This window comes from Cenococcum geophilum (genome assembly GCF_001692895.1).
Source record: "Cenococcum geophilum 1.58 unplaced genomic scaffold K441scaffold_27, whole genome shotgun sequence".
Lineage (NCBI taxonomy): Eukaryota > Fungi > Ascomycota > Dothideomycetes > Gloniales > Gloniaceae > Cenococcum > Cenococcum geophilum.
The window spans coordinates 363,548-380,559 of NW_027137585.1; the positions used below are offsets into that span (position 1 = coordinate 363,548).

The following is a 17,012-nucleotide window of genomic DNA, read 5'->3' on the forward strand; positions in this document are numbered from 1 at the left end:
GGTATTGAAGAAAGAGTGCGCTTTAATATTCGAGTATAGTCGTATAAGGGTAAGCTGTTATGTAGCGTCTAATTTAACGAGATGCTATTAGAGAGCAGATTCGCATATTATTGTTCAAAGAGGGCTGCCGTTAAGTGGTAGGTAGTTTAAGGGTAGTTAACAAATGGTATTAAGAGCGTACGTGTCAATATTTCGATTCTTGTCAACAACTAGCAAGATATGCTTTTTGTAATAGTAAGCTGTCTCATTTGTAGAAGGTCATATAAATGGCTATTAAAAGGAAGCGTTGATAGTTTGTAAGAGGTTATAGAGATGAATAGGCTCATCTATAGGGCTGTTAGAGAGTGCTATAAATCGGAATAATTCTCCTGATTTATTCTCCTGATTAAGAGTGCTATAAATTACTTAAATTCTCCCCTAGATTCCTAGTACCCTATATATAGGACTGTAATGCTTGTAGATATATTCGGTTATAAGATTAAGGGACTATCTAGGTTAATAGTAAGGTTCAGGTCGATTAGGTACGGTGGTTATTAATAAGAACTTGATGGGTGTCTATAAGGCGTTTATAGACAAGTCGGAGAGTCGTGTTGTAGGCATATCGGCGCGATAGGTTATTGGGTTTGCTTTCAAATCACGTTCGGGCCGCATTCGAATTGCATTCGGATCGTAGGCGGATCGCAGGCGTATTGCAGGCGTATCGGCGCGATCGTTCGGTCAATCAAACTATAGGCATATCGGCACAGTCGGTAATCAGGTTTTAGAGGTTTAGGGTAGCAGTATAGTGCTAGCAAGTCCTTCCTAGTCGATTTCGTCTCTCCTTGTATAGCTTAGTATCAATCGGGGTGGTTATCGCAGCGTAGTCTGTGCTAGAGGATATGGGTAGGATTCGTTCTAGAGGACTTCGCGGATAATATACACCTACCGCCTAATAGCACGGCGCGGGTTATAAGTTAGCTTATCTTAGCTGTTGGCCCGAACCTAATGTATACCAGAGGACTTCGCGGATAATATATACCTACCGCCTAATAGCACGGCTTGGGTTATATCTTAGCTTATCTTAGCTAACACTACGGGATTAGTGCTAGGCTTAGTAACAGGATTACTATATTATTCTCCGCAGTACTAGGCTAAGTCTTAACTAAGGTCGTCTCTGTAGCTTATACAACTCTATATTAGTTAAAAAGGTTAGGGGGGTAAGATATTCTTACCTTCCTAGGCAGTTATCCTTATCTATAGGAGACCTTCTAGCTGCTTGAATACCGGCTCCTAGTATTAATAATAGCGACTTGACGCGTTGATGACGCGTAGCTAAGGGTGTTTAACGCGTGTTTCCTTAGAACACGCGGAACGGGGGTGGGAGATTATCCAGGCCTTCCTAGGCGAGGTAAAGAGGGAGCTCTAAATAAATGAAGTCCCCCCTAGGTGGGTGAGCTTAGTATAATGTTACGGCTCGAATAAATGCCTCTAAACTAAAGCTTGAACGAATGCTGTATTACGAAGATACTAAGCTAAGGAGCAGAAGAAGGTTGAGGAAAGGATACGTCTATATACACGAGCCAAGTCTCCAAGCGAGCCCCTAACTAGGCTGCATGTAGACGTCGCATGGGGCGGTGCCCCAGCGCCGTTACACTACTTACGTTACTACTACCGCTGCTACTGCTCTAGCTACTACCCAGTTTGCGGCTTTATAAAGCTGACTTTAAACGTCAGCTTTAATAAGTTTCCTCCCTTTATATTTAGCCGATTTTAGATTAATCGAGGAGTAGGGGGAGGGGGGGGTTAACGGGTGGCAGAGCCTTACGAGGCAACCTTCTTAAAAATTCACTGCTTAAATTTGCGTATTATCACGGAACGCCGCCGCAGGAGCCTCCATAGGAGACTCCCTAGCGGAACCCCGTGCCCTCGCGTACGCTTCGCGTATGGCTTACATCAGCCACGCGTAGTATATTACCTTCCTACGCCCTTAATCCTTACGATCGATCGCGCAACGTCTTGTAAACTCCTTAAATACATACATTCAGCAGCTACTGTTCCGCGCCCCGTGACATTATATTACGCCTTTTTTACTACTAACACCTAGCCTATAACCAATTCTACATCTCTATAATACTGTAGGCGCTACTAAAAGCAGCATATCTACGAGCAACCTTTACACTATAATAGTAAGACGAGATTCCTTACTAGCCACTATATTAAGCCCAAAGAGCAACCTAATACCCTAACCTAACCTATAACGCCAATTAATCCTAGGAGAATTTAATTTATTAACCCTAGCCTTAACCCCTAAGGGCAAGTATAGTGGCTTAGAAGAGTTACAACTATAAGTACCCCTAAGTACCTAGCACTACCTTAAAGATAATAAGAGTTAACTAGCCTAGCAGAATAGGTACACCCCTATTAGTATAGGTGGCTATAGTAATAGCCTTAATAAGATAGATACTGGTAACGTCTTATCCTTTATTAATTATATAGCCACGGAAAAGTAACTAGAAGGGTAGCTGCCTATTAAGATTAAAATATAAAACGCTAAAATATTTATATAAATAGTAGTAAGAGAACCTAATAAATACTATTACCTTCTATAGAACTACTACCTAAAGCTTACACGAGCTAAACTACGTACTGCCTAAAATTATAATATTATCTAAGATTTATAAGCTAGTAAGGCACTTACTAATAACACATATTAAAAGACTAAAAATAACCTCCGCATATCTAAGCGCGATATTTAACAATTAAAGAAAGCTAAGATTATACTTATTGCCTAGGTTACTAAGAAGGAGGGTATAATTAAATACCTACAGTTTTAGCTTAACGAGCACATCCGTAATAATGCTAAGCACCTCCTTACTACGCACTATACTACCTAAGTCTCTACGCCTCCGGCAACCTTACCCACCCAATACTTAGCTAAAAGTTAGCGTTAAGTAGCTTTACCTAATAGGGATAACCCCTATAATAGTAACTAAACTTAAGCTATAATTACGGGGTCTAATATATAATACCTTAATCCCCTAGTCTTTTAGAGAGACCGTAAGGAATATAGCTACTAGAAGATATAAATTCGCAAAAAACTAACCTAAAGCGCCTACCTTTTTCCTAGGGAGGATACTAAGATTAGTTATATTATCGGGCGTATAAAAAATACCCTATTTAATAGACTCTTCGCCTAATAGGAGACTAATAGCCCCTAAAAGTAGTAGTCCTACTATAAGGTCCTTAATGATCTTAACCTAATATATCGCGACCATAACTTAGTAGCCACTAGTTAAGCCAAACTACGCGCCCTAAAGATAAGTCCTACTAAGTTATTTAATAAGTTCTATATTAAGTTCCAGGAATACACTAAAGTCCTCTTTTAAGACAACGCTAAAAACCAAAAAAACCTCCTTAAAAAGGTTACCTATCGTCTTAGTTATACTACCGCTAGTCATAATTACAATAACGTTTATAGTATAGTGGCAGCCCTACGGAAGATTAAACGACGGCTAAATTAGATCTCCACTACTAACCCTTACCTAAAGGCTCCTATATAAAAGCCCTCTGGGCTAACTATACCTATATATACTAGGTTACTAACGCCTACTACTAATACTATTACCGGAGCTAATATTAACCTCTCTATACTAACCTTTCTATATAAACTCCTAGACGGAAAGTATAAGCTACTTTAAAAGCTAGGGCACTGCTATAGATACTATTAAAAAGGCTATTATTGCGAAAACCTAAACTACCTAATAGCTAGATTCGGTAATCGCCACCTAATACTTAACTTTACACCTTAAACACTGAATACCTCACTATATACCGTTACCGTATAAAATAAAGAAGTAGCAGTAGCGAAAGTAGTAGGAAATACTTAGTCCTAGCCCTAAGTTGCGAGCTAGGATACCCTAACAATAGAGGGATCTATATATCGGCCTACTTAATAGATAACTTAGTAAGAATAGACGGACGGAAATAGATAGTTTTACCTATAATAGGAACAACTGCTAAAAAATAATATAAAGACTATTCTATAATTAACTACGGAGCTACTAATAAATTTATAGATACCTAATTTATGTATAAATATAACTTACCGACCTTACCCCTTGCTAAAGCCCGCGCCCTATAACTCGCTAACGGTAGTTATACTATATAAAAGATTACTTATATAGTATAACTCTACCTAGATATAAACGGATATTAAGAAGAGCTCTGGGCCTACGTTATACCACTTACTAATTACCCTATTATCCTTAGAATAAACTAGCTTAAGTAGTATAACCCTATTATTAACTAGAAGAAAAGAGAAGTAACCTTTAACTCTAACTACTGCAGAGAGACCTACCTAGGGTATAGCCTAGCCGCCTCTACCTACTCCCTAGGATATTAACCTAAAGAACCTCTAATTATACCACCTACAACTAACTGTTACTACGTTAGTATTATAGCCTTCTATCGCATAGCACGAAGGAAGAGCTAGGTTATTACAGCGGCCTCCTACTTACGGCTATATAAACTTAATAAAGAATAGGATTACGTCCTCTATAGCAATAGGATAGATTTAATAGACCTTTTAGAGGATAATACATCTATAGAATTTAATAAACTCTTAACCTTAGACTTTAAGAAGTTTATAAAGCTTAAAAAGGGACTTACCAATAAGGAACTCCGCAAGCTCCTCCCTAAAAGGTACTATAACTTTATTAATATGTGCTTATAAAAGGGTATAGATATACTCCCCCCATATTAACCTAATAATTATACTATTAACATTAAATAAGGAAAAATGCTACCTTATAAAAGACCCTACCTAATATTAAAAGATAAACTTTTAGTTGTAAAAAAGTATATCGACGAGCACCTTAATAAAGGGTTTATTCGTCCTAGTATATTACTAGTAGCCACCCCTATCCTTCTTACTAAGAAGCTAGAAGAAGGTATTTAATTCTACGTTAACTATAAAGGACTTAACGCTATTATAATTAAAAATTAATACCTAGTACCGCTTATACGTAAGACCCTTAAGCGGCTTAGTTAAGCTAAAATCTATACTAAGCTTAATATTATTACCGCCTTTAACTATCTCTAAATATAGGAAGGTAATAAATAGAAAACCGCATTTATATTACGCTTCGGCCAATTTAAATATACTATTATACCCTTTAGCGTATATAACGGCCCAGGCACCTTTTAAAGCTATATTAATAACGCCTTATAGGACTACCTTAATAACTTCTACTTGGCGTACCTGGACGATATACTTATTTATAATAACAACCCTTTTAAGTATACTAAGCACGTTTAAAAGGTCCTATAGCGCCTTAGGGAAGTAGGACTTTATATTAATTTAAAGAAGTGCAAATTTTTAGTTATAGAAGTCAAATACCTTAGACTAATTGTTACTACTAAAGGTGTCCGTATAGACCCTAAAAAGGTATATATAATTACTAAATAGTAAGCCCCTAACTACATTAAGAACGTATAAGCCTTCCTTAATTTTACTAACTTCTATTAGAAATTTATATACAACTTCTTAGGCGTAGTAGCACCACTTATAGCAATAATGCGAACAAAGGGCCTTTTTATAAAAGGAAGAAAAACGTACCTACGCTTTACCTAGACGCCTAACTATAAGAAGGCGTTCTAAGACCTTAAAAATGCCTTTACTAAAGTACCTATTTTAGCTCACTTTACACTAGGATAATAACTCTATCTTAAAACCAACTTCTTAGACCACGTTAATGTAGGCATCCTTTCCTAAATAAGCAATAACAGTTTCCTCTACCTAGTCGCATTCTACTTATCTAAGCTTATACTATAAGAGTATAACTATAAAATCTATAATAAAGAACTCCTTATAATTATATAAGCGTTTAAAAAATTCTAACTAGAACTCTCCTTAGTAGAACCTAACTAGCTAACTAAAGCCCTTATAGATTATTGCAACCTTAAGTACTTTATAACTATAAAGCAGCTAAACTAACGCTAAGTATATTAGAACGAGTTCCTCTTCAGTTTTAACTTTAAAATTATATATAGGCTAGAAGTATAAGGCATAAAACCTAATAGCCTAATATGCCGCTTATAAGATCTTCCTTAGTTAAAGGATAACCTCCGTAATTAGTTCTAATAGTAGATAATCCTAAAAGTAAGGAACCTAGCCCCTGGTATACTACCTATAATAGAACTATTCGCACCTTAGCTTTATGCTATAGACTTAAAGCCGCCCCCTAAAATTAATAAGCTTATTATTACTATATATAATATCTTTATTAACCTATTATTATACTAACTTATTACTATAAAAACTACTAGCGTTTATAAGCCACCTACTAGCCTCTAAAACTTAGGCCAAATTAATATAGCAGCCTTAAAAGTAAAGGAGAACAGACTCTACTATAGAGGCCGTCTATTCGTCCCTAATTTAGAAGACCTATAATAGTAACTAATCTAGATAGCCTACGACCTCCGGTTAAGCGATTACCTAGGTAAAGAAGAAACATATAAACTCCTTAGCCGATACTACTTCTGGCCTAAAATAATAGACTTAGTTAAACGCTTTATAAGCGCCTACTATAGCTATAAGCGTGCTAAGGCCTTTCGCACTAAGTACTAAGGACTACTATACTCGCTACTAATCCCTATACGGCGGTGGGCAGATATAGCTATAGACTTTATTACTAACTTACCACCCTATAAACGGCACGGTCGTACCTATAAGAATATCTTAATAATATAATACCGACTTATAAAGGAATGTTACTATGTCTTAACTAAAGGTATAGCCGTAAACAACGTCGCAGACACTTTTTTTTGTAAAGTCTACCGACTATATAAAATACCTAACTTTATTACGTTTAACTAGGGCATGTAATTTAACTCCGACCTATAAAGACGGATCTATTAACGTCTTAGTATCTTCGTTAAGATATCTATATCCTTTTACTATAAGACTATAGAATAGCTAGAAAACGCCAACGCTAATATAAAGGCGTACTTATAATAAGTCGTTGCCTATAGCTAGGACAACTAGGTAGACTACCTCCTACTAGGCGAGTTTACAGCTAATAAATACGTCTTAGCCACTATAGAACTTACTCCATTCTTTATAAATAAGGGTTATTACCCCTAATCTGGTATAGAGCTACTAGAACCTATTAATAAGAAACTGCCATATAGAAAACGCCTTAAGATAATACTTACCGACTAGCATACAGACCGTATAAAAAAATCCACTTAACTACTGTAGGGGAGAAATAGCCTAGGCTTAAGCAAAGTAGGCCTACTTCGCCAACTATTATAGAACGCCACTACTAAAGATGCGTGTTAGTAACTGGGCATAGCTAGATATACGCAATATCTCTATATAAAGGCCTATAAAGTTACTTAATTATAAGAATCTCAGCCCCTATTAAATTAAATAAGTTATTAATAAAGAAGCCGTATATAAGCTAGAGCTTCCGCCTACCCTAGCCACCCGCGGAATATGGCCTATATTTTACTTATAGCTACTATACCTTTACTAGCCTAACCCCTTACTGGGATAAATATAGCCTAAACCCCTACTAGTACTAATCTAAGATAAGAATAAAGATAAGAACTATAAGGAGTGGACCGTTAAACAAATTATTAACTCTAAATACTTTAGTAAAGGCAGAGGACGGCGGCTCTACTATAAAGCTATTTATATAGGATTTAATATAGACCAGCTAGAATGGCAACTATAGGAAGACTTTAAAAATACAAAGGACCTAATTAGCGACTTTTACTACGCAAACCCGTAAAAACTAGGCCTAAGTAGAGATTTTATACCTAATCCTCTATAGGAGCCCTTATAGAGTTTAACCGTTATACACTACTATATAAGGGCAAATTACCGTTAGATTACCGTAGATTACTATTATATAACTAAAAAATCGTTAAGATATCTAGGAACTTTAACCGCTGGTTAAAGTTATTTAATTAGTTAAATTCTTAGGTACTAAGCCTTATTATATAATATCGCTACAAACTATAAAGATATTAGTTTAGCTTACCGCCTTCTACTAAGCTAATAATAATTTTCTATCCCAGGGATGGAAAATCCTAATTAGTCCATTTAATAATTAGAGCTGGCAGAACTCCACACCGCCAACCCCTTTAGTATTATTTCTTTTCCTTCTCTATGCCTTAAGCGTTCCTTCTATATATATATAGTAACCACAGCGTCACCAGAGCTCCGCCTCTATAAGAGGGGGAAGTAGTATCACAGAACGCCGCCGCAGGAGCCTCCATAGGAGACTCCCTAGCGGAACCCCATGCCCTCGCGTACGCTTCGCGTACAGCTTACGTCAGCCACGCGTAGTATAACGTGTTTTATCACTCATCCAGTAATATCAGTCATCCGGTAGCCCTAAAAACCACCAAAAAGTGGAAAAACTGCACCTTGATATCTTGACAACGGCTTAATAATAAATTCCGAAATTTTATAATTAGCCTTTTAAACCTATTTTAAACCTCTTATTAGATTTAAAAAATAATCTATTAAGTAGCTCTAAAAATATCGCAATTTAGCTAAAAATTGGGGGCTAAAACCCAATATTTTAATAATAGCCAGGCTTATTACACTAGAACTTTACTAAAAGTCTTAATATACGTATAAAAGGCCAATTATAATTTTTTGGAATTTATTATTAAGCCGTTGTCGAGATATCAAGGTGCAGTTTTTCCACTTTTTGGTGGTTTTTGGGGCTACCGGATGACTGATATTACCGGATGAGTGATAAAACACGTTATCACCTTCCTACGCCCTCGATCCTTACGATCGATCGCGCAACGTCTTGTAGACTCCTCGAATACATACATTCAGCAGCTACTGTTCCGCGCCCCGTGACACGTATATATTTAGATTTTTTGCTAGGATAAGGAGCGTTTATAACGTAACCGTCAATTATAAGAGTATTTATAGTAGGATTCTAGCTGTAATCGGTAGCTTTTTAAAATAAATATTAAAGGGATCAACGTTTAATTTTAGTAGTATTTTCGATTTAATTTAAGGTAGCTCCTATAGCCTTTATAGCTGGGATCTAGGCCTTAGTCGCGATCTAATAGAAGACTATAGTTAGTTTAACAATATTAAAGCTTTGGAGGAGTTATATAAGCTATCTTTTTTACAATTGTGCGGTTTTGGTACCGCTGGTAAGAAGTTAAAGCTGCAGATAAATTCTGCCGGAGGGCAGTAAGTTAATTTTCCTAATTAGGAAGGTGCAAAATTAGATATTAGCGACCTCCGTAGGACCAGTAGGAAATTCGTTGGGTAATAAGGAGCAGTATGCCTGCACGTGCGCATAGTGCACGTACCAGCGGGTCTAATTTATGAGATAAGCTCTGCCCGATATTTTCGAAAACACAGTACAGTCAAATCTCTTTAGTACGATACCGTTTGTTCGGCCGAGCATATCGTAATACCAATGGTGTTTTTATATCGAGAGTCACGTGTTAGGTGAATAATTAGGAAAAAGAGGAGCTTAATACCTAAAAAGGCTTAGGATATCTACCTCATGGGCCAAATAGGGCCCTCTCCCATACAAATTCTCTACTGGTTATACCGATATTGGTGGTAGGTGCTTAACGATATTGTCAAAAGTCAGATTATCGTAATAGTACACCAAAAAAAGGTTGATCAAGGGGTGTAGATCGTAATGCAGAGGATATCGTTATATAGGCAGCGCGTGAATTCATCTTCCTGGATAACGACACTATAGTGGACAAATTTGAATGGAAGCACCACGTTCCTGCAGAACGGCACGATGGAATTTTAGGTCTTTCTCACTCAAAGAATGCGCACGGCTAGTGATGTCGCTCGCCGTAGAGCTATTCTTGACATAAATACCGACGTCATAATACTACCTCTTCCTATGAATGAGAACAACTTGCTGTTGAAGTTTTCGCTCCTTTAAACACGACTAAGAGGAACTATGAAATTGCCATTCCACATAGCCTCACAGGGTCTAAGGATAGATGTTATCCACGCAAAACGGCCCCGAACGATTCCGGAGCAGATGACGTTATTCTTGGTAGAACGTTCTATCGGCCCATCACTCCGCAGGTTTTCGCGTTGAGGGTCCGTCATTTACTTTACTTAGTCTGAGCAATAGTCTCACACTCCTCGGCTTTCTCATATCAACCATCGCGATTAGCTTTTGAGGTGCGACACGTTAGGCGTTGCTCGAGGATCATCTAACCAGGCAAGTGACGTTTGGGGCTAAACGAGAACAAGGCGGTTTGGATTTGGTTATTTTATACAAGAAAATTCGTGTCTATTTCTGATATTCCCTGGTTTTACGACATGGCTAGTTATTCTGGATATTTTTGCGTGGAAGGTTCTTACTTGGAGTTGGCTGGTGGAGGCTTTTGGCCAATTTTTAGCGTATATTAAACGTACGGAATGATTTCCTAAATGTAATACTTTGGCGAGTGGGGCCAGCCGGTCAAGCAGTGGTGGTCTCACAGCTTGCATGCCACTCGTGCTCTGACGCGAAACACCATTGCATAGGCACTACGATACGTGAACAGCCCCATCTCTGTCTTCAAAGTTAGGATATCCTACGCTGACTCTAACCTAGATATTGAGCTCTTTGTGAAGCCTCAGTAGGTGCAGTTGTAGCGGCTCTAGAACTAATCGAAGCTTTCCCGTCATTTTTAAGCTGCTAATGGCTGGACGGATGACCTTGTCGCCCAGGATATATCTAGCCCAACCTTCCTAGCTGAAGAGACTTGTGATTTTACGGTGGCTTCCAAGTGCCAACTCGATCGTCTGATGTCACGCACGGGGATCCACTGGGAAACCTGCTAGCCGGTGGGGGGTTGCACTTGGCGGCATTGTGCCAAGATTTGCCAAGAGGCACCGACACATTTAGCGGAGAAAGCGTAAGTCGGACAAGCAAAGGCAAAGCTTTGCGAGCCCAGAATTGAGTTGGATAGTTGGTATTGAGGGGGATACGGAAGACAGGTAATCAAAGGTTTCTCAAACAAATCGTCAATCTGTAGCCGATCGTGGAGGGCCGGCGATCTGTAGCTTGGCAAAAAAAAGCCACGATTGATCCGCGCTCTGTTTGGTCTTCGCCTGACGACTTTCTGCCACCGAAGCAAAATCATATCTGCGACGCTGAGTCCACCCTTTCTTTTCCTGCTGCTCACTCTCTTCCTTCCTTGTTCACCTGCCACCTTTATACCTTACCTTCCGTAGCACTTACTCTCATTGTGCTACGTCTACCCAAGACATCCAGCAGCTGAGACAACTCACGCCTACTCTTGGCGCTCTAGGCTCATGAAGTGAATTTACCCAAAGATCAGCACGTCTACGCCTAAGAAACCACTTAGAAGCCTCGCCATCCCCTACTCTGTCTCCCCAGAGTCATCGGCATCATGGCTCGCCAGTCCGCCGACGGATACACCGCCGAACCCAAAGTAGAATCCACCGTTCCTCCACACTCATCTTCTGGCCCTACTGGCGGTGGACTCCCAATATACAATCATAATGGACACAGAGTCACTAGGGGCATACACCCGGATGGTGAAAGCGGACGGAAGGGAATCCACCCGCTCCATTTTCTAAGGATTTGTTTTAGGAGCACGAGCACAGCATCCAAATTCGTAAATTTTCTATGGCCCTTTGTGCCGGCAGCCATAGCCATTGTACGTCAAGACCTTTTCCTTTACATAGTAAAACTAGAGAAGAGAGCTAACTACGATTTTCTTCAGCATTTCGCACGTCCTGACCTCCATCTCTGGATCTTTATCCTCAATTACATCGCAATGGTCCCAGCTGCAAATCTTATTGGCTTCGCCGGCCAAGAGCTGGCCAGGAAGGTCCCCAAAGTGTTTGGTGTTATCATGGAGACAACACTGGGTTCCGTCGTTGAAATCGTGCTATTCATGGTTTTGATTTCGAAGGGCAACGATTCCGTTCCAGTCATTCGAGCAGCAATTCTTGGCTCCATTCTTGCGAATTTGCTTTTATGCTTGGGCATGTGTTTCCTTGTGGGAGGAATTCGAAGGGAGGACCAAGAATTCCACGAAGCAATAAGCGAGGTTGGGAGTGGATTGATGTTGGTTGCTGGCAGTAAGTTTCAACTCTGCTTATTCTTCACAAGCGGTTTATTAGGGAGATTTTTGCTAACCATTACGCAGTGGGTCTTGTTGTGCCTGCAGCCTTTTCTAATGCTCTTAGTAACAGTACTGTTAGTGTGGAGCCTGAGGTTCTTAAAATTAGCCGCGCAACCGCCATTATCTTGCTATTCGCCTATCTCGTATATGTCTGGTTCCAGACCAAAACTCACAACAGTCTTTATGGTGAAATTTTGGAGGCCGACGAGCAAAAAGATGAAGATCGCCACAAGGATCTGGCTAAAGCCAAGCTCACATTCACGGAATGCCTTGTCGCATTGGCCATTGCACTCGCATGTGTGTCGCTGATTGCCGTATTCCTTGTTGAGCAGATCACCTTTATTGTGGAGGAACGGCATGTCAGAGACGCATTCGTTGGTCTTATTCTTGTGCCCTTGGTCGAGAAGGCTGCAGGTAAGTACATATGCCCTATCGAACGACTCACATCAGTCCACTAGCTGACTTGGTCGCAGAGCACCTTACTGCTGTCGACGAAGCATGGGACAACCAGATGAACTTCGCACTTGCCCACGTCCTTGGTGCGTCCATTCAGACTGCGCTGCTAAACACCCCACTGGTTGTAATCGTCGGTTGGGGTCTCGGGTACAACATGGACCTCAATTTTGAAATATTTGACGCCGTCGTGCTCATCTTAGCCATCCTTGTCGTTGGTAGTTTTCTCCGTGACGGGAAGAGCAACTACCTCGAGGGCGTACTATGCGTCCTTGTCTACCTAATTGTTGCAATCAGTGCCTTCTATTACCCCGATCCAATCCATGCTGGCGGCAATACAGGCGAGGGTCATTAGATATAGTTTTGACTATATCTACATCGAGATCGTGGGTTAGTTAAGAAGGGTTGGGAGTGATTGTAAGGGTGGAGTAGGTTGCAATACATATTTCTTGTCATTCCTTATCATTTCTATCCATTTTACGATTGCATGAGCTAGCGAGGAGTTTCGGTTTTCGGAAGGATGGACTCGACTTGGATTCCATGCTCAAACTGTAGAGCTATAGTTCTGTAGTATATAAAATGTAATTTGCATAATAATTCATATCTACACCAATATCGGAAGTGGACACCCTCGACATCTGTAAAGTCACGTGTTGGGCCTGCCAACCAAATTGGCCGAAGCGGCTCGGCAAATCCCGCCCACAATCTGCAAGCGATTTCTACATTCTCACATTTTCGCACTTCTTCAACCATCCTCGAAACACTCTTTTGACAGCCGCAATCATGGGTCGTGTTCGTACGAAAACCGTCAAGAAGTCCGCTAAAGTCATCATCGAGCGTTACTACCCAAAGCTCTCTCTCGACTTCGAGGTTAACAAGCGTATCTGCGATGAGATTGCTATCATCGCGAGCAAGAGGTTGAGGAATAAGGTACACATATCCTTTGTTTTCCTCCCATCCATCTACTATGCCGCATTCACTGTTACCGGAGCGAGCCGCGGCAAGAGAAGCTCGGGAAATATGAAATCTTGGTCTTGATGACCCATTGCTAATTGGCCGCGACAACACAGATTGCTGGTTACACCACCCATCTCATGAAACGTATTCAGCGAGGGCCTGTCCGTGGTATCTCATTCAAGCTGCAAGAAGAGGAGCGTGAGCGGAAAGATCAATACGTGCCCGAGGTCTCAGCGCTCGACTTCACACAGACCAGCGAGACTGGTCAGCTGGATGTGGACCAGGAGACTAAGGATCTATTGAAGAGCATGGGTGTATGTACCTCCGTTTCTTTTAGCTGTGGAAGTGAGGACGGATAAGATCATGATGAGAAGCTCGATACGCGGGGGTTTTTGCTAACGCAGCCACTCACAGTTCGATTCCATCCCCGTCAACGTCGTCGCTGTTGCCCAGCAGCAAGTTGCCGAGCGGCCTCGCCGCTTCCCAGACCGCCGCCCGGGTCAGTAGGTTTGATTGGATTCATGGCGAGGTTTATTTTTCTGTCTGAGGGAACAAGGATTCTGCGGGATGCCTCAACAGGGCTTATGTTGGCATACGGATTGCCGTACTGCATCTAAAAATCAAGGTTTCTTTTCCCCTTCAAGGTGTCGCCGAGTCCGTTAGGACAACGCTTGATCGCCAATTTTTTCCCCCTCCCCATTGGCCTGCTTGTGAGGTTGGTGTATTATTCTTGCTACTAACTGTCTAGATTTGTGCGGCGGACATGTTTTAAGAGGCTTGAGTGCTTTATTCAAAGTAAGTATCACTGGTAAATGATTAATTGAGTTATCCCGTGACCTGTCCATGTATTCCAGCTAATTTTAAATCTCAATATAAAAATTATTATGTCGTACTCGAACACGTGACAGTCGCACAATGCCTACCCACGTTTCCTTAACAGGTTATATTTTGCAGCGATTTTGTCGGGTTCACTTATCCAGCTCTCAGATTTCTAAGTAATAATATTCAAGCAAATGATATCATAAATGCTAGGCCTTCACGCATTCAATTAAGAGCGCAGTTACGAGCGAGATGGTGACGTTACTGGTATAATCAGACTAGACATCCATAATAAGCGCGACATCGCTTCCAAGGTCTACTTGTGTGTAACGCAGTGCACGGCATCTGTAGCCACCTTAACGTCCTTTACGGCCGCTTTAATCCCGTCCTCTGGCGTGAAGCGCTAGTTCAAGGTCTTTGGTCGTAGGTGTTTGATCTTGCGCCGAATCAGCGCAAATCGAAACGACACCCTTTTCAAGATCCTTCCGGAGGCCATACTGTCCGAGACAAAGAATTTGATGTTGTGAATGCTGGCTCCTGGCGGGTTTCAGATGGTAGAGCCTGGAAGGGATGAAAGGATTTAGATCAAGTATAGGCTCATGAAGTTCTCACCGGTAATGAATCTTATTGCTTTGGAGAAGAGGCTTTTGCGAGGAATGTATGAGCGTTCGTAAAATGAGGTCGAAACGCGCGAAATAGTGTTGGTTGTGAAATCTCGTTGCTTCTCAAGCTACGTCTTATCTTCCAAATGCCAAGCTTTTTTTGGTATATCTCTGTAAGAGTACATATATTAGATCCCGCCGCGCTTGCGAACAATATCGCAAGCACTCCGTGTCTTTTTGGCCGAATGGCGACGTTGGGGCGGGAAACGTTACAATCTCCTCCGCATATATTACAGTTGGTCGTCAAAAGTCTAGATCACCTGGTTAATACGCAGTTCCTATAAATTAACCCTTATATATTCTCCTAGCATTCTAAGTTAATACTTTATCTACTAGCCTCTTGCCTTCTATATTAGCCTTACGTCTTCTTAGTATAGATTTACTAAGCCGCCCAATAAGGCCATTTAATAGCTTCTCCTACGCCTCCTTTAACGCCTTCTATAGAGCTTTTAAATCTTCTTCTAAATCTCCTATAGTAGCTAATTTAGGGTACAGTTTATAAACTAGCCTTTTAAGAGCCTATTAGAGGCCCTTAATTAGATTAAGATTAGGTAGGTAAGGTCGCTATTTTATAGTTTAAATACTATACGTCTTAAGAAAGTTCTTTATATAATTGGCGCTATATATACAGTAATGTGCACGACTAGCTTCTACCCTCCTTAGCGAGGGCTCTAAAATTTTAAATTCGGTACGCGTATCCAATCTCGCTTGATTGCCACCAACTATATATAGTACCGTAGAATCTTGCGAAACTCATCGAACGCTAGCAAGGGTGGTCGCGGCATCTAGCCATATTTGGAAGGCGGTCAGATTCTGCCCATATCAATATCAGGACCGTCAACCCCTTTATTAAATGCGTCTTATTAAATGCTTCAAATGCCTCTCTAAATCCAGCGGCTATACTATATTTGGCTTATTCTTACATTTAGCATCTTCCTGCTCAAGACGCTTAATAAAAACCTTCTTTGCTCTAAAAACTATAAGGCCTCGTTGCTTACAAAGGTCCTTCAGCTACTTAACTAACAATATTCTGTAGTTATTCCTTAGTAGATATTCTTCCTATTTAAGGATAAATTCATTAACCATATCGCCTACTACTAATAGCTTCTTAAAATCCTCTTCTTATTTAATTACTTCGATGAGTTTCGCAAGATTTTACGGTAATTGAAGCGAACGCATATGCCTACACGTAAGGACCGTCCTAGTTGCTAGGGATAATTAAATTAAAGCTATACAGAACTTGCCTAACCTACTAAAGTCGTAATATCCACTTTAAATTGTGTTATACTATTATTAATCTGCCCTTAATATGTATCCCTTTTTAAAACGCGTAGCGGCTTAATTAATAGGTAAGAGTCTTTCTTCCTCCCTCCTTATTACCTAGGCCCTTACTATTATTAAACTATTACCTAAATATAATATAATAGCCGCCAGGACGCGAACACAGCGCCATTTAGTTGGATTTTATATTAGAGAAGCTTAAGGAAATAGATAATAATTTAAAAGCTATAGTAGAGGACATTAAGGAGGACGTAGAGGGTTAGTATACTGCTAAAGTTAGTACCGTAAATTACCTTAGTTAAAATTTTATAAGTTACCGTATTTAATATAGAACCCGCTAATATTAACACTATAATATTAGGCTACGGCCTCTTAGGAAGTTGCTTAAAGTCCTTAGGCTTAGGCTTATAGTCCTTAAGCTTATAGTCTTTAAGCTTATAGTCCTCTAATTACTTACTTACTATTAGCCTCTTATTTACCCCTAAGGGCTCGCTTATATTTACTAAGTAAGTATAAAAATAAGCTAATTCCTCCGCTACCTTACTTACGTTTTAAAAGTAAAATTAATAATATAAAGAGGAGAAGCGGGGGCATTTTTATTACTTATAATTATAATATAGTAATTTAATACCTAAAGGATTCGCCTTTTACTAGAACTCTTATTAGTATAAGCCTTTAGCTTTATAAGCTTTAGCAACTTTA

The 17,012-nt window shown here is 40.0% G+C and overlaps 2 protein-coding genes across 2 annotated transcripts; both read left to right on the top strand.

Moving 5' to 3' along the window:
- Window positions 1-11,397: 11,397 nt before the first annotated feature.
- Window positions 11,398-12,946, top strand: K441DRAFT_566354 (vacuolar H/Ca2 exchanger; the record flags this gene model as incomplete). Its single annotated transcript, XM_067643740.1, has 4 exons — window positions 11,398-11,667; window positions 11,734-12,094; window positions 12,163-12,552; window positions 12,612-12,946. 4 exons carry the CDS (start codon window positions 11,398-11,400, stop codon window positions 12,944-12,946), a joined length of 1,356 nt encoding a protein of 451 aa, XP_067502835.1.
- A 428-nt stretch (window positions 12,947-13,374) lies between these two features.
- On the top strand, window positions 13,375-14,055 carry K441DRAFT_565790 (40S ribosomal protein eS17; the record flags this gene model as incomplete). Its single annotated transcript, XM_067643719.1, has 3 exons — window positions 13,375-13,521; window positions 13,662-13,862; window positions 13,963-14,055. 3 exons carry the CDS (start codon window positions 13,375-13,377, stop codon window positions 14,053-14,055), a joined length of 441 nt encoding a protein of 146 aa, XP_067502836.1.
- Between the last annotated feature and the right edge of the window lie 2,957 nt (window positions 14,056-17,012).